Source organism: Eulemur rufifrons, chromosome 19, assembly GCF_041146395.1.
Source record: "Eulemur rufifrons isolate Redbay chromosome 19, OSU_ERuf_1, whole genome shotgun sequence".
Classification (NCBI taxonomy): Eukaryota; Metazoa; Chordata; class Mammalia; order Primates; family Lemuridae; genus Eulemur; species Eulemur rufifrons.
In genome coordinates, this window is record NC_091001.1 from 10,451,789 (window position 1) to 10,475,496 (window position 23,708).

Here is a 23,708-nt window from a genome sequence, read left to right on the forward strand (position 1 = left end):
AATAATTTAGATTCTTATTTTTGGTACCAGATGATTTCACTATACTATCAGAGTAATGTTGATGATAGGTTCAGAAATGATGAGGTAGCATTATGTATAGATAGTATTATGGTATTAAACTACCAGCACAAATGAAGTTTTTACAGTCATCTATTAATAATTATGGAATGCCTACTGCCTGCCACTTCTATGGCAGGAAAAAAATGGTCAACAGTACAAACTTGGTGTCTAAGCTCTCAGTTTATGCTGTTAAACAAATAGACAAGCATCAGCTTGGTGGTCGAATTTATTGTATTTATCTTTTTTATATATTTTTAATCAAGTTTCTATAGCCAAGGTGTATGTTTCTACTATGTTTTGTCTATGAAGGATTTGACGAGTGGTATATAGGTTTTAATTAAAATATAACAAACATGGTTGAGAATTCAGTTTGATGGATTTTTTATTTAGTCCTGCTGTATACGGTGTACCCCCTCATGAATGCAAGATATAGAAGCCAGAATACTAAATGTTCGGTTATTTTGTACATTTTGACCTTTCTCCTGGACTGCATGTATCAGGAGATGAAATGCTTTTGTCATATAATTAACCTTTGAGTTCATGGAGTAGTGGAAAACTAATGGAATTCCAAAATACATGGTCACTGAAACTTAATGTTTTTGATAATAATTTAAAAGTTTTTATCTGCATGTGTTACTAAGAAGTTTTTTATGAAAGTATTTTTATGAAAGTGGAGAGTAAAGAGTATGCCAGGATAGGAATAGACGAAATATGAGGATAACTGGACAACCGGGTTATTTTCCTTAACTCTCATTGAATAGCCGCTCTATAATATACATGATTTACAAGGAACTGTATTGTTTGTATCTTGATTTTACTTGATTTTCCTGTTTTCTTCAAACCAATAATAATCTGATAATAGCAAATGATACAGTCACGATAATGTGTAGACTCTGCCAGGTGCCAAGCACTGTTTTAAGTACTTAAACAGCCCTCAGTGCATATACGGTATGGAGGAGAAATGAAATCAAAGTAAGGCCAATTTGTCACTTAAGAGCCTAAAGATTTTTCTTAAACAAGTATTAAGTGTTAATTTACCAATACCTTTGTACAGATCATTTTCAAGAATTAAGTCAACAAATGTATTAGGAGTCTCGATGTATATACTGCAAATTACCAGAATTTAGAATTTCAGCATTTATTAGGAAATAAAAAATGTTTATTAGGCAGCCCTAAAGATTTTCTAATAAAAGTATTAGAAAAAATATATTCATACATTCCTACCTAATTAAAAACGGAATAGAAAGAAGGGAGGTCAACAGTGTGAATAAAAGTAAAGAATCAGCCTGGCAGATGGTGAGAACACCAGGTTATAAACCCTGACAGAACAAAAACATACATTTGTACCAGCACATGGCACCTTGAGTGGTGCAAAATAGGGTCTCATATTTACATATATATTTATTTATATACACGTGTGCGTGTGTGTGCGTGTGTGTGTAGTATGTGAATATACAGACATCAGAGAATAGTGGAAAAGGAGCAGGTTTGGGAGATCGCTTAGGGGATAATGAGTTTGCTTTTAGACATGTTGAATATGAAGTGCTTGTCAGACATATAAGAAGAAATTTCTAGGAGGAAGTTATGGATAGGGTGTACATGAAAAGGTTAATGGGATGGAGATACAGACTTTGGAGTTACCAGTATAAGGAAGGAAGAAGGTGAAATCACTTTGGGTGAGTCTATAGAATGAAGAAGGAAGAAGTAACGTGCTGGAGCCTTGGCGAATGTGTATCATTTTGGAGTAGGAGTTGTCAGGGAGGAGCAGCTGTCCTGGGTGCAGTAGCTGCTTGTTTACCCAGAGAGTGAGACAAGAAACTGAGAGGGCGAGTAGTGTCCCAAAGCACAGGAAGAGTGTTTCAAGAAGGAAGGAACGGTTAAAAATGCCAAGTGCTGCAAGTTCTCAAGTGCCCAATGAGAACAGATACTCCGTCGGGGAAGTGATGTGGAGTTCGTCTGGTGACTTCAGAGAGCGGAAGTGATCAGGCAGGTCTGGATCAGGTTAAGCATGGGAACTGAGCAAATTGAGACAGCCGGTGAGGACAGTGTGCCAGAGATGTCTGGAGGTTCGTAGGGTGAGTGGGGTGAGGGATCTGCCCCAGGGAGGGCATATGTGTTCAGTTTGTTTTAAAATGGCTTGAACTGTGCAAGTTGGAAGTTTTGATGGAAAAGAGAAATTAAGAAAGGAGAGATTGAAGTCAGAGAGCAAGGTCCCTCAGTTGTAACAGCAAGAAAAGAGGAAGTGATGGATGGTTTTGGATGTTGGTAGTTTTCTCAATCTGGTAGTGGGATGTGGAGAGAGACCAGTGGTTTTCAATTGGTTTGTGAACTATTAATAGGAGATTAGGTGACTCCTGAGCTTTGGGCCTGGGTGACTCTGTCACCCAGTAGTGTCATTTACCAAGGTACAGAATATGTCCTTCTCTCCCAGTACTCAAACCCAGCTAGTTAATTACAGCTGTGATTGTTGAAGAGCTGTTTCATTACTATATCAAAATAAGAGAATTTCATTGTATCACCATCTTTTTCATCTCCCTTTTGATCTGTTAGCCCCTTAGGAAATAATGACTATCAGCAAAGGGAGATTGTGGTAGACTTGACAAAGACAGATAAAATTGTGGCTTTTGGAAATAAAATCACTTTCAATTATTTGTATTCATGGCATGTAGAGTATTGAATAATTGAAAGAGAAACCAACCAGCTGTAAGTTTAACCTTTATTTTTTGTTATTAACAACTTAAACCAGAAATGCAAATCATAAATAAGTTTAATGAATTAATTTCACATCTTTTTTCCATTATTATCTGCCTTTGATTAAAGTGCTGTATACTTTAAAGTTTTGTAAAGGCAAGTAGGAGAAAGAACCCCCTAAAATGGAAATGTTCATACATTGATAATCATCCACTGATATAGTCACTATTTAAATGTGTATTTTAATCTTCATGGTAATTTTCTCTATATGCATAGCATGAGTGTCTTTAGACAGAAAAATATTGTAATGATTTCCACACACAGAAATTTTTGCTCTAAAAAGCTCTAAACAGAAGGTGTTCCAGATGGTATCATTTTAATGTGTATTCTTTGTATAGTTTAAAAATTATTATTTTGGAAAATAAAGCTTTCTTGATTCCACTTAAGGGTTTCTGGCATGCTATTTGATGCTGTTATTGAAACTTAGATCCTGTGCTTTTCTTTTAGGCCTTAGTCAGGATTTCTTTGTGCCCCCCCACCAAAAAAAAAAAAAAAAGAAACCGAAAACAAACAAACAAAAAACCCAAAACATGTTGTTGAATATCTATTTTTAGTGAATGTTCTGGACCAGAAAATTCAGGAGGTATTTTCCTGGACAGATGATATCTCCACTTTGAGTGAAATGTTCAATAGGTTACAAGATCCTTTTCTCAAAATTTGAAAGCTGTTTCTGCACTTGAGCCCACACTCTGTGTACATCCCTTGCTAATGAGTAGGCTTCTGTGTTCACCATGTTCACATTCCATAGCTGGGTGCCCATATGCCAAAGACACCTATGTTCTTTTGTGGAAAAGTTGTTGGTTATGAAAAATATGAAACACTCTGCTGTGTGGTCAGAAACAGAAAAGACTGATGTGTGTGGCTTTCTTTTCAGTTCAGATTCCCTGATTGACCTATAGCGAAGCCTAAAGAACTTGATGACTCCCAAGCCTAACTGCATTTCAGTTTTAATTGCAAATCCAGACATAAAGAAGCTAACACTGGAGAATAAACACTTTATCAATATGTTCTGCAATTATGCAACAGAACACTTTTCTCAGTTTGGGAGATTAACACCCTAAATTTAAAATTACTTATTTCCTATCAACTTATTTCATATGATTCCCCCTTCCCCACTGAATTGAGTTTTATAGCAGCTGATATGTTAGCAATACTCCGGAGGCGGAATTATCTTAAAGTGGTTTCTAAATTGTGCATGTAATTGCAAATTAAACAGTAGCCCGTTGCCCACACTATAAGCTTGACTGCTTTTGTAACTTTCTGATGATTTAATTCTTAGAGATGTTTTAATTTGAATGTTGCCAAGGCAAACAAGAGAATCTTTTTTCTCACTGCCCCCTACAGGTTTTTAAAGAAGAAAGGAACTATTCAAACTAACATTATAAAGTGATTTTATGTTAAAATTATGATAAAGGGAATATGTAGCTATTTAACAAAGGATCGACTTTAAAGTATATATTATTTACTTCACAAATCTGTTTCATTAGTTCAAAGCACCTCTGTATACCAAGATGGATGTAAGATTATGAAGAAATAAATGCATTAAGATGTGAAAAAAATGTACAAAAGGATGAGAAGATCCCTTCAACATAATTTTTTTTTAAGAGAAATAGATTTAAGTGGGTCTGTAATCCTAAATTGGATTTCACTAGGAAAAATTGTGGGGGCTGAGAGACTAAGGTATTCCAAGAAATGGAAATAATGGTTTCAGAGAAATAGGGACCAGGAACGGCTTCAGTACAGGTTGGCTTAAACTGTGAGTACTTGAGGAGGAAGCATGAGCCGATGTGACTGCAGAGATAGATTGATTCCATATTAGTAAATTTAGTTTATGACTTGCCATATTCTGGAAAGGATTACAGGTCATTTACAAGGGTACAGAAGACATTTTAAAATTGTTGTTTAAAGTTATTGTTAAAAGCGAGAATTTGGATTCATTCTGCAGTCAGCGGAACACCATTAAAGGCTTTGAGCAGACTCACAAGAAACCCAGCTCTCACATTTCCCCCACAGGTGGGTGTCGGATAGTGTGCAGGGATGAGACTGAAACACTGGAGCCCTGGCCTTTCTTGAAGTATCAGGTGCCTTGGGGCTGTTTACTAAACTGTTGGCTTCAGGAGAAACAAGCTATTTATCTATCAAAACTTAATAATTCCTACTGCATATTGTTATGACACAGTTTCTGCATCTGTATATTTTCTTAATAATTTGTGTTTGCCTGTTTCTGACTAAAGTTTCATCTCTATGCTCTAGTTTCTTATTTGGAAAAGCAGAAAAAAATATTGTATCTCCCAAAACTTAAAATGAAGATGATTTATGGGTGTGATGACTAAATAAAACGTGCTAGACTCTCAATTCTGGCCGTGAAGGAATAACTGGCATAGAACATGCCTTCTCATACAGACAATAGAAGGCTGGACAATATGTGTGAAACAACTATTTTCCAGCCTTGGGACAATAGGTATTTTAGGACTATGATTACAGAGAGGAGTGAAACAAATGAAGTAAGCCTTAAGATCACCTTGACTTTCTTTTCTATCTGCAGGCACTCGTAGCCCATGGCACAGAGAATGGGGAAAACAGAGAAGAGGGAGGTGCGGTATTGTAGAGATGGGAGTTTAGGGGTTTTGAAATAGCCATAATTTTCAGGGGAGGGTACCAGAGCAGGGGGAGATGTATAAAGAGTTTCAGAAATTTTCATAGGAGTTCCTTTGCATCTTTGGCTCAGTATAATCTACGAATTTGTAGGGTGAAACTGCAAGAAGCCAGGCAGAGACAATTCCCAGAATACCATATGTTGAATGATTCCCAGAGGTTAGACAGCATTGGAATATGCTCAAATTCTGTCCAGCGAGGTTAGACAGACCTCGTTAAACACACAGGACCTTTAGTAAAGACCCAAGGGAGATAGTGCCATAGTATAAAGGCTAAATGAGCTTTAGAGTAAAGGTTACTTTATTTTTACCTCATTTGCTTAAAAATAGTCTTCCAAAGGATCAGCTGTTCCACAAGTAATTTAGTTGCCTGGGATCAAATAGGCAGATGAAGTTGAAAGCAATCATCAACATTAAGGGAAAGAATGCAATCCTAACACTCATCAACTTAACATTCACTGTGATTAGGATGTAGTTAAAATTGCTAGTCATGTGAAAAATCTACAGATCAGTTGGTAGGCACAGATCCACAAATGACAAAGCTGATGGAATTAGCAAAGACTTTAAAAAGTGATTTAAAATATTATGAATGTAGCCAAAGATGTAAAGGAAAATATAAACGTAATGAGGAAAAACGGATAATTAAAAAAATGTTAATTATAAATTCTAAAGCTGAAAAATACAATATCTGAAAAGAAAATGTCACTTGATGTGCTTAACATACAGGAAAAAAAGAGATCAGTGACCTTGAAGGCATGACAGTAGAAACTATCAATACTTAAGCACAGAGAGAAAAAAGACAATCAACAAAACCTCAGTGCCTTATGGGGCAGTGTCAACTAATTTTATGTAAGTGTAATTAAATCCCAAAATTAAAGAATAGAAAGATGAGGGCAAAAAAAACTTTGAAGAAATGTGGCCATTTTCTGAACTTGATTAAAAAAAAACAAACTATAAGCCCACACATGTACTAAGATCAAAATACTACAAGCAGTATAAAAACAAACCATGTCAAGACACATTATTATAAAATTCCTGAAAACCAGGTATGAGAAAAAAAAATTAAAGTGCCAGAGGAAAAAATTTTAAATATAAAGGACAAATATGAGAATGTTTCATCAGAAACAGTGCAAGCCAGAAGACAATGTCATAAATCTATAAAGTGCTGGAAAACAAACAAGCAGCTTTCAACTTAAAATACCCTATTCAGCAAAAATGTCTTTCAGAAATGAAAGCAAAATAAAATATTTTTTGATCAAACTTATGGTCAGAATCTAGATCTGTACCATAAGAAATGTTTAAGTAAGTTTTTCTGGTTGAAAGAACATGATAGCAGCTGTAAACTTGAATCTATGCAAAGGAATAAGGAACAGCAGAAAGTGTGTGTGTGTGTGTGTGTGTGCGCGCGCGCGTGTATGTGTGCGTGTGTGTGTGTGTGTATTTAAATCATATTTTTATGTTTTGAAATTTCTTTAAAGGATAATTGACTGTTTAAAGCACAAATAACAATATATTGTGGAGTTTATAACATACATAGAGGTAGAATGTATGCCAATATCACAAAGGACAACAAGAGAGAAACAAAAAAATAACATTTCAAGACTATTATATGTAAACTGGTATAATATTACTTGAAGGTACACTCTAATACTTCTTGAAAACTCTAGAACCACCACCAACAAATCAAATAGGTCTAGCTATTAAGCCAATAGCAGAGGTGAAATAGAATCATAAGAAAAAACCCAAAAGAAGCCAAGGAAATTCATGCAGATAGCAGGAAAACAAAAAAAAACAAAAAAACAAGGAAAGAAGAAAAGGAATAGAGAAGAAGAGCTAGGACAATAGAAAACAAATGGCAGAATAGTAGGTTTACTTAAATCTGATCAAATCTATAATTACATTAAATGTTAATGGCCTGAAACTACAGTTGTAGGGATTGACAGAATGGATTATTTTTTTTTAAGAGTAAGGCAAAACTTATAGAAACACACTTACAGAAACACATTTTAAATATAAAGATAGATTTGTTAAAAGTAAAAAGGTAAAGATATACCATGCAAATCCTACATGGGAAAGTGGAGCAACCATATTAACATCAAAATGGACTCCAGCACAAACAAGGAAAGTTGTCAGAGAACATGAGGATCATTTCCTGGTGATAAAAGTGCCAATTTATCAAGAAGACATACCAATATTAAATATGTATGTACCAAATAACCAAGCTTCAGAATACACAAATTAAAAAGTTACAAAGGAGCAATAGACAAGTCCACAATTGTGAAGGGAGATTTCAACTTTTGACTGTCATTAACTTGTGGGAAATGAGAAAATTAGTAAGGACTTGTAACTACTTGACCTCACTGACGCACCCCCCCCCACACACACACACATACACATATATAGCACTACACCACACTGGGGAATACATGTTATTTTTCAAGTGCATGAGGAACATTCACAGACATACTGTATCCTAGGCCATAAAAAAGTTTCTATAATTAAAGAAATTAAAATTACTCAGAGTATGTTTTCTAACACAAAAGGAATTAAATTTAAATAAGCCATGGAAAGATAACTCAAAAATTCCTAAATATTTGGAAATTAAACATACTTCCAAATAACCCATACTTCAATTACAGGAGAAAATTAGGAAACATTAGATCAGTGATAATGAAAACATATCAAAATTGTGTGATATAGCTATAAAACGGTACTTAGAAGGAAGTTTATAGCTTTAGATGCTTACATTAAATTTAAAAATCTAAAATCAATCCATTAAGCTTCTACCTTAAAAATCTAGGAAAAGAAGAGCAAATTAAATTCAAAGTACTACAGAGAATGAAATGATACAGATCGTAGCAGAAATCAATGAAATGGAAAATTGAAAAAAAGTAAAGAAAATCAGTGTAACCAATACCTGGCTCTTTGAAATGATCAATTAAGTTGAAAAACTTCTAACTTTCCTTTGAAAAGTTAGAAAATTGATAAAACTTCAACTAGAAGAAAGGACAGAAGATACTAATATAAATTACTAGGAATGAAAGAAGAAATATTACTATGGATCCTCTTAATATAATATTTAAAAGATAAAGGAATATTATGACCAACTTTATACCAATAAACTTAACACATTAGATATAATTGAAAAATTTCATTCAAATACATGAATTAGGCAAGGATATTCATTCTTACCAGTTTTATTCAACATTTTATTGCCAGCTCAATATGCTAAAGCCAGAAAGTTAGATAAAAGACACACATATTAGAACTATAAATGAAAAAAAACTGAATTATACCTTATCAAAATTAGAAACTTTGTTCTTTAAACAACACCATTATGAAAATGAAAAGAAAAATCACACACTGGGAGTAGATATTTACAACACATGTTTCTGGTAAAACACTTGTATCTAGAATATAGAAAGAATGCATGTAAATTAATAAGACAACCCAATAAAATGGCAAAAAATAATGAATAGACACTTCTAAAAGAAGACCTGTGAATAGCCAACACACATATATAAATGTTCAACATCAAGGAAATGCAAATTAAAACTTCAGTGTGATAATGTTACATACACTGGAAAAACTAAGATTAGTGGCAATACAATGTGTTAATAAGTGCGGTAGGACTGTAAAATAAAATAGCACAATCATTTTTGGAAACAGTTTAGCAGGGATTTTTAAAAAATGAAGTTAATGTACACTTACTCTACATCCCAACATATGAGATCCTAGGTACTTACCCCAAACAAATCATAATATATCTGTAAAATTACTCCTACACAAATACTCAAATCAGCTTTATTTATAATAGTCAGAAACTGGAGAAACCCTAAATGGTCTTCAGTGAGTCACCATATAAACAGAATGTGATATATTTATATAGAGAATATCATAGTATTACAAAGATATCTATATTAACAACCACAGGAATGGATCTTAAAAACATTGTGCTAAGTAAAAGAAGTCAGGCCCAAAAGGATAATACTGTGTAATTCCATTTATATGAAATTTTAGATCTGGTAAACTAATGTAGAGTGACAGAAAGCAGACCAGTTTTTGCCTAGGATTGGGGGCAGGGGAAGGAATTCACTGCACACAGTTCTTAGGGAGCATTGTGAGTGATGGGAATGGTCTATATATTGATTATGGTGATGGTTACATAGGTATAAACATTTGTTAAAATGTTTCAGACTGTACAATTGAGTGCATTTTAGTGCATTAAAAAATTCTAATCAGATTTTACAGCAATAACACAATTCATATTTTTCCAGGAAAAAACAATAGCACAAAGCCTACTGTGATGATTAGTATGTTCTGCTTTGAAAAATTACTTTGGAAGTATAAAAAAAAAATAGAGAACATTTCCAAAGTTATCTTCCAAAATCATGTCCGATTCATTTCCAATGTGCCTAGGATGCTTTTTAATGCAGAACATAAGCTATCCCTTCTTTACGAAGAGAAATAGATTTTCTATTATGAGTGGCTCCAGGAGATCATCTTCCAGGTACATTCCAATAGTGTGACTTTGTGATAAGTTATTCAGAAGATCCTTTTGTGAATCTCTGTGTGAAAAGAAGACTAAGAAGAAAGACCACAGAAAGATAGACATCAGCATTTCACCTTTTGAATGAGCATTTTTGGAATTTAGGACTACGGCTTTAAAATATGGAGATCTAATTCCTCAGGTAAAGGAGGGTCATGGACCAGGTTAGTACTAGGTAGGACCAGAAAATCTACCTTATTAGCTCAAATTTGCTCTTCCTTCCTAGCCCTGAGGCCTTAGGCACATTCTCTCTGGCCATAATTTCCTAGTCATAAAGAAAAGCTTGGCAGAGAGATTTCTTGTTTTCTGGCCTGAGAAGTTCAATGATAGTCCAAGATGGCATGTTTAGAAGGCTGTAAATAAATATCTTTTCCTTCAAGGAACCAGTCAAAACTTTGACTTATGTGATTTGTTTCTAATCACATTAAAAAAAAAAACAAAACACAGACATATGTAAAGAGGAAAACAAAATATCCATGACTTTTCTACCCAGAGATAATTTAACATTTTGGCAAATGCAATTGGATTCAAATATGTACGTATACAATTATGTATTCTCTGGCCATTGTACTAAACACATACATATCTCTGGATATCAGAAAATTGCTTAACCTTTCCCTAGTTGTCAGCGTATTTCCATTTTTTAAATACTCTGCTAAATGCATGTGTTTGTATGCATGTGCACTTGAGTGTGAGAGGGACAGGAAGTTATTGGAAGAAACAAATACTGTGTCTTTCAAACTGTGTGCTTGTGAAAGCGTCCTGTGGTTGGAATAGCATCAAAAGTGATGTGTACCAATTTGATATGTATGGTAGTAACATTCACCCAGTGTCGGTCAGATGCAGGGGAGGGAGGAGGGGATGGGCATACGCACACCTAATGGGTGCGGTGCGCACCGTCTGGGGGATGCACATTCTTGAAGGTCTGACTCAGGTGGGGCAAAGGCAATATACGTAACCTAAATATTTGTACCCCCATAATATACTGAAATAAAAAAAATGTAATGCATACATATTTTAAAATTCTTCGTACGCATTGTCAAATCTCTTTCAGAATATCTAATCAGTCTATAAAATACTGTGTTCATCTTGTTATACTTTTTTTTTTTTTTTTTTTGAGACAGTCTCACTCTGTTGCCCAGGCTAGAGTGAGTGCCGTGGCGTCAGCCTAGCTCACAGCAACCTCAAACTCCTGGGCTCAAGCAATCCTCCTGCCTCAGCCTCCCGAGTAGCTGGGACTACAGGCATGCGCCACCATGCCCGGCTAATTTTTTCTATATATATATTTTAGTTGGCCAGATAATTTCTTTTTATTTTTAGTAGAGACGGGGTCTCGCTCTTGCTCAGGCTGGTCTCGAGCTCCTGACCTCGAGCAATCCACCCACCTCGGCCTCCCAAGTGCTAGGATTACAGGCGTGAGCCACCGCGCCCGGCCTTTGTCATACTCTTTAGTGATGAACATTATACATTTTAGAACTTTGATAAATTGCATTTGACATGTTGTTGTTTTAATATGTCTCTTTGATCTTTAAACTGGTTCATGTTTATTGGCTGTTGGCATTTCTTCTGTGAACTGTCTTTTTATGGCCGATGACCATATTTCTGTGGAGTATTTTTAGTTTTGTATAAATGCTTAGGATATTATCTTCTTGGCCATATTTGTGGAGGATATTATTTGCTTTTCTGTTTTATTTAAAATGTTCTTTATTTACATAAATATATTTATTTTTATATAATCAAATTTATTGATCTCACTATTTGTGAAGACCCTTGTGGTTCTAGGCAGTAGACTAGGCTCAGATATGATTGTCTACATTTTGTGATTATTATATTGCAGTTTTGAGAGAATTGTTTTTATTAGTCCAAGGACTTCATTTCTATGTCTTATTGAACTGCCTTGATCCATTATAGCAAACAGAAATGTTTCCTTATACGCCCTGTGAAATGTATGCTTGAGGAATGGACAATTAGAATAACTCATTTCTCTGTAAAGTTCATCAAAATAACTTTTTAGTTTTTTAGGATGTAAATGAATGTTTCCTTGGAATTCTTATCCAGAAATGTGAAATGGTTGTTTGATAATAGCTGAAATCTCAAAGTCACCCAGGATTTGTGCTGAAAGTTTCTTTTGATATTTTATTCAGTGTGCACAAAGTTTAGATAAGCGTCAGAGAGGAAAGCTGTTGAACTGATGTTATTAAATGTCAAACATCTACTGCACTAGATGATATATTTTAGGAGTCACTCTTTGACAAGTTGACTCAGGAGTTCTACTCACTAGTTCACAAGAAGTCAGCTAAACTTGTCATGTTGGGATTTCTTCTGACTAGAAAGAAAATTTGAAGTTTGAAAATGTTCACAGTTAATGGCAGAATACTGGTACTGTAGCAGAGCCACTGTATTTTTGATTTCTTTCACTGCTTGTTGAAATACCCATTGTAGTTGTTTATAGGCAAACAGTTACAAAGGTTTTATAGCATATTTAGAGCCTAATTATTAGGTAAAAATCTATGTAAATAAAAATCAGAAAAAATTTTTTCTCTTTGCCCGAACTCCTGAATTTAGCAAGATGTAATTTTGATTAAGTTTACATAATGCAGGGGCTTTATGTTTCTGAGGGAAATTACCTGAGTTATATAATTTCATTTAGATGACTATACCCTGCAAAAGAATGCTTTTGATCGAAAGATGATGTAAGATAAATGAAAAGGCTGTTGCATGTCAGGAGTAGTAGAGCAAGTGTCAAGAATTCTTCAAAAAGAAAATTACAAAACCTGGAGGTCAGGACTACTGTGGTAGTGTGGAAAATAAAAACAATGCATAAAAATGTCAAAAAGCAAGAGATGGGGATTAGAAGCACAAGTGTCAGTAGAAAAGTAGTTAATTAGAGCAAGTTCAGGAGATGGTGGAAACGAGCATGCTAACACGGTGGTAGCTTTCTTTGTCTTCCCACAGGAGCATTTCAAAAAGAGAAAACAAAGGAAAAAAAGGAAGTTTTTTTTTTTTCCTTTTTAAATTAGGGCAAGTGATTATCAGAAATGTAAAAGATTGCATCCCTCCCCTCCCACCCTCCACTCCTTGCCCCCAAAGCTTCATAGCTCCTGTAGCTCATTCTTTTCTCTTTGGATCAATCCAAGATATCCCTCTCATAGTCTTAAATGAAGATTAAATAGTTTTGCTTTTGTGTAAATTTACTTAGAATATTTATTAACTTATGTTTCAAATCAAATTTTATATCTAACGATGAGTCTTTAAAACTACTATGTATGTACTAAATGCCAGGCTCTGTGCTAATGGCGAGGGGCACTGAAGTGCTTTCCTTGGGTGCCCTGTAAAGTTTGGGGCTTAGCAGCTGAAACGTTCACAGAGCTACAGCCGATATAATGGTGGGCAAAGCGACTGTTAGAGGATTAAAAGGGATATACACTAAGCGTAAGAGGGAGATCAGTGATGACGTCAGGAAGCATCACCTGGAGGACCCCTTTGGGGGAGGAGTTGAAGTAGTCAGCCAAAGGGCAGAAAATATTTATGAAAAAGACAAGGAAATGTGACTTTTTCCCCCAGAGTGACTTGAGCATGGAAGAATGACAAATAATGTTGGAAGGTAAAGTACAGGCTAGACCATGAAGACTTACTCGTCTTGGAAACTCAAGAGCTGTAGAAAGACAGTGATCTGGAAGTTATGTCTTTAGCTTTGCATTGTAGAATGATTGTTCTGGCTGTGGTGAGGAGTAGGCATGGGGGGCATTGAGAATTGGGAAAGGAATTCTATTAAGAGGGATTTTAGTGACCTCTAGGGACAATATGAAGAGCTGAAATAAGGCAATATTGGAAAGAAGATGAGACAGGGTGAATATGTTGGGTTAGTGGATCAACAGAATTTTGTGGGTGGATTCATGTGGCAGTGGCTGGGGAGAGAGACTGGTCTACAGGTGATTAATCCTAAATTTAGGGAGGGGTAAGTGGAGAATTGTGGTGCCAGGAGCAGTTTGGTGTGGGAGTGAGAAAGGTTTGAGATGCTTATTGAACATTAAGGCGAAAGTGTTCAAAAATAAATATTCATTAGTATTATGTTTTATTCTTTAGTCATCAATACTACATTTATTGAGTGCTGTGTTAGGCGTTATTATTTTCCTCACTTTACCGGTGGTGAAACTGAGACAAAACAAGGTTGATGACTTGTCTGAAGTTACAAAGGAAATAAGTGGCAGAGCTAATATTTGAGTTTGGGAATTCCGACTGCAGTTTCCACTCTCAGTTGCTCCCTGCTCTTGCTTTTTAGTCACAGGGAGATCTCATTTTTGAGAGACAGTCACAGCCTGGAGATAGGAATTGACATGGGGAGATGAAACCTTTGGCTGAATGACATGTCCCTGGAGAGTCCTTGGCGTTTGTGTGTGCTAAGGTTACTACCTTGTTATTCAGAAAGAGGAAGTGAGCTTGGGAAAGAGACTGAGTGACCAGAAAGACAGGAGGACAATCCAGAACGAATTGTGTTGTAAAAGTCAAATTGGATAGTATTTTTTTTTTCTTTTTAAAACAGGAAATCATCACCAGTTCTAAAGTCTTGAAAAATACAGCCCCAAATATCCATTGGAAGTCACTGCTGATAGCCACGACTGTTCAGTTATTTAGAAACAGAATAAAAGGGGTTGGGGAAGGAAAAGAAATGAGGCCATAAATTCAGAGAACTTCCTGTGTTCTCTGGAGAGATGGGACCGCACAGAGGGGAGAGGGATTGAGCGGAGAGTAGTGATAGGTGGGGGGTAGAGGAAGGTTTTTCTTACGATGGGTGAGACAGGCTCACGTTTTTGTGGATTTAAGGGTAATCTGTCTTGGAGTAAGATTTTTTTAAAGCAAAATTGTGATTCGAAATGCTTTTTAAACTTTATAGAACATTATACATCCATGGGCATACCAAGTTGGATTTCGCAGTCTGGCGTACTGCAATTGAAAAAGCAGCAGGTACAGATGGTAATGCTTTACAAGATCAGCAGCTCAGCAAAAATGACGTTCCCATTATAGTGAACAGCTGCATAGCATTTGTTACACAGTATGGTGAGTATCACTGAGTTTTTATTCAACCCCTAGAACTTACAGTATCATTCTTACACTTTTTAAGTGGTACCTCTACTGGACTGAATTAAAGCCGTTTGTATTTGTAAGTATACCAGTGAAAGATCAAAGCGGAGTCACTGTCCAGCTAATTGCCCTTCCTTCTCCCAGTAAGACTCATTTAAACTGTGTAATACATTTTTGCTATTTCCTTCTTCTTTTACATACATAAAAATGTTAAGAAAACATATTGAAAGAATCTATATTGTATGTATATGAAAAATAGTAGATTAAAGACTATAGTTTTCAGAGGTTACAAATCTAGAATAAAGGCTAGAATGATACAACATGCCTAAGTGTGTCTTTAGATGTGGTAAACTGTGGAGCAATATGTAAAACAATTCCCTTTCTGTTGGCATACATAAAGTATATGTGTATTTATTTCATTCACTGTGCCATTGGTCAAATGTTTATATTAAGTAGCTTGGTTATTAATTTTAATACTCTTAGCTTATTTGCAACAGATATTTTTATGGATAGTTAGCAAATAAAAAACAAGTTGATCTATATGTATATGGTTCAACATCATTTTAATTTTAGATGCTTTGGTAGTATTTTAGATATGCCTGAAAAGTAACCTTTATTCCTCGTATCTATTAATATTTTCAAATAATTATGAATCCTTCAAATTCCTTCTTAGTTACATATATTTTCATATTCTAAAAGGTAGACATTTCATAAATATATTTTTAACATAAAAATGTTTTCCACCTTTTACCCTGTGGGTAAATGCCCTTTATTTAGATTACAAATGTGGAAAAGAATTAATGATTGATTTGGTATTTTGGAAGGTATATTAACTTTTTTGTTCTCCTAATATTAGAGGTGTCTTTGGGTATTTTTAATTGAAAAGAAGGTATAATTAGTAAAAAGGCTACACTTAAGTAGTGCATTACTAGTTCCTTGCTTGTTTATCGAGTGCCTGTGATATACCTGCCACTAGTTTCAGTACTAGAAGCATAGCAGAGGGAGTAAGAGGTTAAAGACAAAGCCATAAGTCATATGTTCTACCACGGGAAACTGATAATACACTGGTATGTCACGAAATGTCAGAAATAAATACAATGAAGAAAATTTTCAGAAATTACATTTATGTGTATTTGAATCTCTTCTAGGGAGAACAACATTTTAAGTATTTTACTTATTTTATGTGTAATCCAAGTGCAATTATTATTAATGTCCAGATTCTTTGTGTTTGTATTATATGTCTAAAAAATCACATGTGGGTTTCACTGTAGGAAGTTCTTTGTTATGACAGTATGTTCGTATTTTTCTAATTAGCTGTAATCATCCATTTATTTGAAAATGGGAGGAGGAAAATAGAAAACGTTATCTCCATTTGTTACAGTACCTCAGTATTAGTGTGCTTGCATTTTGTAGGTGTGAATGAGTTGCATCCATGTTATATTTTAGCAAGAGCATAACCTCATTAGGAACTTTCACATCACGTTAGTTTCCTGGTGGCATTGGGGTCTTTCTTAAGCTGAGAAATGATTAAAGTAACTTGACTAGGTCCAGTGTAGCCAATTTACTGTTTCTCCAAGGAAATCAGAAGTTTCCTCGTGGTGTTTATTTGAATTTAACATAACTAAACATTAGATTATTTTCAACTAAATTTCTTACCTTATGACTGCTTTATAACCCTAGTACAAGGTACATTAACTTGCATATTAAAGCAAGTGAGCCAGTGAAAGATTGTGTTTTTTTTTCTTTAATGAGCAGAACTCATTAAAACTTCAATGTTAAAAGCATGTATAGAAGGAAAGATTTGACATGAACTTGGAAGATACCCAGTGATTATAGGATGTAGGTGGTTGGCTCAGAGCCTTTATGGTAACAATTATTTTGCAGTTCCTGACCTATAGGTTAAAATCTATTTTCTGACTTTTCTGTGCTCATTGTGTCAAGGTTTGGACTTAGGACTAAGTTCACGATGACTAATTTGAGTACCAGCTATTCTCTCAGGCACTTAGTCATCATTGGTTTTGTAGAATTTCCTTGCTCTTGCATTAAGCAATCATTTGTTGAATATCTACTGAGTTCTTCTAGGCCCTGTTTAGCTGCTGGATATACACAGAGAATAAGACATAATCCTTACATTCTAGGAGTTCACAAATTTATGGGTCAGAGACAAGCAAGTGAGCAGTTACATCTCTGTTTTAAAATCCCATGGAAAAGAGGTTCAGGGGTTGCTCCAGGTATTCATGGCATAGGGGTGAATTTCCCCTGGGGTAGAGGTGGCAATGGAGGCCTTCATGGGTGAAGCGTGGCGCCTACAATGAGCCTGCAGGAGAAATGGGAGCTAGTTAGGAGAGGAGGAGGATGCGGATTCCAGCAGGAGACAGCAGTGTGTTCCAAGGTCCAGCGTCACGAGAGAACATTGTCCGTTCAGGTAACTCTCTGTAGTCAAATGTGGCCAGAACTTAGTGTGAGAAGAAGAGGTGGATAAAAGAGGCAGGAGGTTAGGTCAATTCATACAGGGTTCTATATATCTTAATGCTGGCAGCAGGAGGCCAGTGTTCAGATTTTAAAGTTTGTTGGTAACACCAGCAGATCTGTCATCATTACTGAGACAGACACAGGAATGGGGGCAAATGTGAAAACATAGTGAGGAATTGAGTGAACAAAATAGTATTAATAGAATATGAGACGGAAAGACGGGGACAGTTCTGAGAGTGAGGTTATGATGACTCTATGTGACATAGTATTGTGTGTGTGTGTGTGTGTATATATTTTAATGTGAGTGAGAAAGAAAGGTTCTGACTTGTAAGGGCCTGGGGAGAAGGCAGTGCCATATATTGAGCTAGAGGAACAAGATAAAGAACATTCCTGGGGACTCCTGGAATCATCGGTAAATCCCAGATGAGCAGAATGAATAGAAGAAGGACGAGAGGGCAATCACAAAGGGAGGGGACAAGATAGAGATCGTGATGTCATGAAAGCCATGAAGTTAAAACACTTTTAACAGGGAGTCATTTGGGGTGTACATGCTGCAAGGAGTTCTCACTAGATACAAACTGAGCAGTAACTAGGAGAAAAGTACGTCATTGATACTCTCGATGGAGGTGATCTCGTTAGAATGGAGATTGGGCACAGAAAGGTGGTTAAAGGATCAACAGGCATGTGAGACAGTGGAAAGAATAAATAGGAAACACAGCTTAGTTCTGAAAGGAAGACGGACAAGACACCAGGGAGGGGACACTGAAGGATTTTTGTGTTTGTATTGTATCACCATCACCATCACCATCATCATCACTCTTCCTCCTAACCACTACTTTTATTTTTTATGGGACATTGTAAATCAGTAACTTTGAAAAAGAGGTGACCCAGCTTTTCATTGGAAAGAATGTGAAGATGGGAGCTTATAGAAATTCATATACAATATGGGGGCGGGAGGTTGGGGAAATCTATAGCACAGAGCTTCACTTTTGTCAGCGAAAAATAGAGGCAAGTTTGTGTTCTGGGCGAGTAAGTAAAGATAGGGCACTTGAGGCAAAAGAACATTTGAAAAAGATTCTGTAAGAGCTGGAGGAAGGGCTAATCAGACGCTTGCTAAAAGCTGAGGCTGGGACAGTTTGTTCATTAGTTTTATACTTTAAATATTAAAATTAGGAGTAAGAAACTTTTCTCCTTATGCATGTTTTTATCAACTCTTGCATAATGATTTCTTCATCTTATTTATCATACCAACACAAGTATTTGTTTTGTTTTCAACATATCAAACTAGATTTTGAATTTAGACTTTTTTTCATGTAACTTTATTTACTTTTTTAAAAAAAGGTTTAGGATGCAAATATATCTATCAAAAGAATGGTGATCCTTTGCACATAAGTGAACTCCTGGAGAGTTTCAAGAAGGATGCAAGAAGCTTTAAACTGAGGGCTGGGAAGCATCAGCTTGAAGATGTGACGGGTGTGTTGAAAAGTTTTCTCTGTGACATTGATGACGCACTTCTCACCAAGGAGCTCTATCCGTACTGGATCTCTGCTTTAGGTAATATAACACAGAGCCTAATAAATGCTTGCCTTCTAATTTTATATTTAGATTTTTAAAAATCTTTGAGCTGAAAATTTAATCAAAAGGAACAATGCGAATGATGGCTTAAATGGAAATTATGCAAATATCAATAGCTGTTTCTATCTACCTCAAAAAATTCATAATAATAATTGCCAAATCGTGCTTTATATACTTAGTTTTCAGTAGATTCCTTAGTGTTTACTTTGCTTTAACTTTGGAAGTGTTTTAGTCAAGTTCATGTATGCTATTAATGATTTATTTGTTATAAAAATTTGTTATTAAAATTTGTTACTAATTTGTTATTAAAATTAAATGAAAGGTTTAATACAAGACTCATTTTACAAGATTTTCACGTGACTCTTTGTATTTCTTTTATCACTTATTCTACCTCTTTAATGTCCTTAACAATCTTTTTTTACTTTTTCATAACTCCATTTTTATTAGATTCCATCTAATGAAATAAAAAAAGCCTTGTTATACTGTAAAAGAACCTCATTAAGAGATGACCCTAGAAAAGTGATTTATTAAATCACTCATTGGTTCATATTAATTTTAGTAAAATCAATTTTTACATCTATTAATTTAAAATTTATTTTATTCAAACATCGCAATAAAGACTTTTAGATATAAACATTGATTTTAATCCCATCTTTCTAATAAAGCTTTTTTTATTTTTCTGTATTATTTCATAGTCTTTTTCTCCACATCTGTGATTTTTATATATATATAGCACCTTTATTTTTATTAATAAACCATAAATATTTCTCAAATCTGCATTTTCAAAATGATAATTTTCAATCTTCATTTTTTTAGTTTTTAAAATTTATTTTTAAATTATACCATAATTATTAATCTATTTCTCTCTTGTACATTTAGTTTGTTTAAAAATTTTTTGGAAAATAGCTTTTGAATTTGACTATATAATATGCCTCTTTTGAGAAAGTTTTTTTTTTTTTTTTTTTTTTTTGTTGAGACAGAGTCTCACTCTGTTGCCCAGGCTAGAGTGAGTGCCGTGGCGTCAGCTTAGCTCACAGCAACCTCAAACTCCTGGGCTCAAGCGATCCTACTGCCTCAGCCTCCCGAGTAGCTGGGACTACAGGCATGCGCCACTATGCCCGGCTAATTTTTTCTGTATAGATTTTTAGGTGTCCATATAATGTCTTTCTATTTTTAGTAGAGACGGGGTCTCGCTCAGGCTGGTCTCGAACTCCTGACCTTGAGCAATCCACCCGCCTCGGCCTCCCAGAGTGCTAGGATTACAGGCGTGAGCCACCGCGCCCGGCCGAGAAAGTTTTTTTTAAAATTGAAAGTATTCGTTTAATCTAAAGCACAATGTATTTGAAGGAATTAATTTGGAAATGATGTCACAAAACATCCACAGTTTGAAAATCATCCCAAGAATGATCCTGATTAGTGTCAGCAAGAAGACTAGTATTGTTATTAAAATGAAGCTTTTCACAATTTAACTACCTAACTCAGAAATATTTTATTTGCTTTCTAATGTTTCTCAAATCAGTAGGGTCAACTGCAATCACAAGAAGAGTTAATTGTATAATTTTCTGGTATATAAAATATGGAATGAAATAAATGTATCACTTTCAGCCCAGTTACTTTGGAACCCCATTTGTTGTTTAAAGAAAATTTTATTATAATTTATAATTATGACATTATTTATACTATCTCTATTTTATAAAAGCTTACAATTTGTCTTTACTGTAGAGTCAGTTATTGAAAATATGTGATAAATATGGTTTTTCTAAATTTGACAAGTTCAGTACTAAAGAAGTCTTGTACGGTTGTCGGTCTACCGGGAGGAGGCAGTCAGCTATGGTAGGCATGTGTCAGAAAGCAAATGTGTTCGCCATTCACTTAGATGTGAATTCTTTGAGAATTGACTTGGAGAAGGCTTTGAATACTGGGTTAAATACCCTTTAAGTCCTTTGCTTTTAGATCTAACGTAGCTCAGCCAGACCCTTCATTAGTGCTCCATGTTGGATGTGAAAAGCATAAACTAGAACTCCCTGCTGACCTCACAGAACTCTCTGACATCCTCTGTATCTGAGGCTGAGAATGCCTTGCTTGGTACACCAGCTATATTTATATGAGAGACAATCTGTTCTTCTATGAACACCGCTAAATTTTCTGAATTCTGTGACTAGTTGAATTGCTCATCGTATTTTCTATATGACATGAAATTTTTCCTAAGTTTTATTTTTGAATGAAGTTTTATTTTGAAATTAACGTCTATTTTATTTTTATAAGATGTGTGAAATATGCATACTAGCATGACTTCTTGTTATAAGTGTAGTGGTATTAATTGATTTTTATGGTATAAATGCACTTATCCCTACAGTTAGTAACTGGATGACATGAGGGTAAAGGTTTGGATTACACTGGGTGATAAATAATTGCTAATTCATTTCCAGTAGACTCTTTGAATGTAATTTGGATGTTTTTACTTCTTCCTTGTAGAGATTCAGCCACTAGTGCACTTAAGTTGTTCTGACCATGTTTATGTTTATGGGTCTCATGTGCAGGCTAAATCAGTACAAGAGAGATATCCCTTGCCGTTTTGAATAAGAGTGGACTTGAAAAATGTGTCCCAGAGTTGCTTAAATCCCCAGGGATCTGAATGTCCTTTACAAGTGACTTTGTACTTTTAAAGAATCATTAATGTTCTGCTGGCTTTCTGTGAATAGAATAGGTAGGGCTAAGTAGGAAATGAAAAAACCTACCTTTCCAAAGGTAGCTGGGAATTGAGAGGGAATATATGTGCAGTCCCCTTGGTTACAAAGTCAGCACAAGCTATTTATGAGAAGAGTGATCTTTAATTTCCCCTGTCAGCTAGTAATTTAAAGCAAACTGCCACTACACATTCTCTGGAGCTGCGGTCCTCAACCCCTGGGTCGGGGGCCAGTACCAGTCCGTGGCCTGTTAGGAACCGGGCTGCACAGCAGGAGGTGAGAAGGCTGCAAGCAAAGGATGCTTCGTCTGTATTTATGGCCACTCCCCATCACTGGCATCACAGTATAAGCTCTGCTGCCTGTCAGATTGGCCGTGGCATTAGATTCTCACAGGAGTGCTAACCCTACTGTAAACTACGCATGCGAGGGATCTAGGTTGCAGCTCCTTATGAGAATCTAATGCCTGATGATCTGAGGGGGAGCTGAGGCAGTGACGCTAGCGCTGGGGAGCGGCTGCAAATACAAATTACCATCAGCAGCAGAGGTTTGACTGCACAATAAATGTAATGTGCTTGAAGCATCTCAAAACTATCCCCCCAACCCCCATCTGTGGAAAAACTGTCTTTCATGAAACTGGTCTCTGGTGCCAAAAAGTTTAGAGACTGCTGCTCTGGAGTCTAGAAGTTTGGGGGTTCCTATCTCTAGTTTCTCCTGATATTTGACTTTTTGGGGTTAGGAGAGAACTGAGTCATTCCTTCTCATCGATAAACCAGTAAATTTCTGTCCATGACAAAGGCAGAAGGTTCATCCTCCTCTTAAGGCTGGATTGTAGTTATTAAGTCCTATCTATGACTTCTCCTGTTGTCTCCTCACCTTTTCCAGAGATTTGAAGGTACCAGGGCTGGTAAAAAGCCCCTTAAAATAGGTTGGAGGGTGGATGTACAGTTCAGAGCTCTGGGATGGTTTATAGCTTTGGGAAGATTTTATAATTTTATATGGAAGAAAAGAAAAGAAATGTCATTTTCAAATACAAGTAATGAAACCTTTCCATAGCCAATATTAAAATACTTTTGGCTTAATTCTTCACTTTTTACTCCAACTTGAGTAGTTAATTGAATGTATTCCTGTTAAGTTAAAGTCCAATATTCCATAAAGTAGAAGAGAAAAAAATACAACCTCTCTCACCCTCCCATTTTGAAAGTTTTTTATTTTAAGTTACAAATTATAAGAACTATAGCATATAGCAGTGGAATGTTTATGTAATTAAATGCTTTTCAAGAATTATAGGCAATTTTATTATAGGAGTTTGAATGGTTTTCTACTGAAACCTAATTGTGTCACTTAATAAAATATACTTGTGACTATTTTAAAATACTGTTGAACATAAAATTTATAACATAGATGATTGGTTTCCGTCTAAAGATTGTTTTTTTTCCTCCTCCAGATACACAGGATGACAAAGAAAGAATTAAAAAGTATGGAGCATTTATACGTACTCTTCCAGGGGTCAACCGAGCAACTTTGGCAGCTATAATTGAACACCTTTACAGGTGGGTGGATTTATGAACTTTTTTAGACATTTCAAACATAGCACTCAGTAACTCATGATTTCTTAAATTTAAAATAGTGTGATTAACCTTCTTCTACATGTGATAATGAAGCTTTCAACATATCTTAATAACAGTCGCTTCAGCCTCTCTTCCTGTAATTAAGTCACATTTACACTGGAATTTCTTAAATGAATTAGAAATAATCATATACAGCATCCTCAAATGCGTCTAGTGCATTAATAAGAGTTACAAAACTCACTTGGGTGGGAAATTGGAGAATAAAGGAATTACAGGGACCAGAATTCTGTAACAGGAATCTGGTTGTGAA

At 35.4% G+C, this 23,708-nt stretch overlaps 1 protein-coding gene across 1 annotated transcript in view; it reads left to right on the forward strand.

The window, feature by feature from the left end:
* ARAP2 (ArfGAP with RhoGAP domain, ankyrin repeat and PH domain 2) overlaps positions 1-23,708 on the forward strand; it is a 178,182-nt gene that overhangs the window by 99,573 nt on the left and 54,901 nt on the right. Inside the window, exons 20-22 of the mRNA XM_069494099.1 lie at positions 14,909-15,072; positions 18,910-19,122; positions 23,275-23,380. Coding sequence (XP_069350200.1) covers positions 14,909-15,072; positions 18,910-19,122; positions 23,275-23,380 — 483 coding nt within the window. The remainder of the gene's footprint in view (positions 1-14,908; positions 15,073-18,909; positions 19,123-23,274; positions 23,381-23,708) is intronic.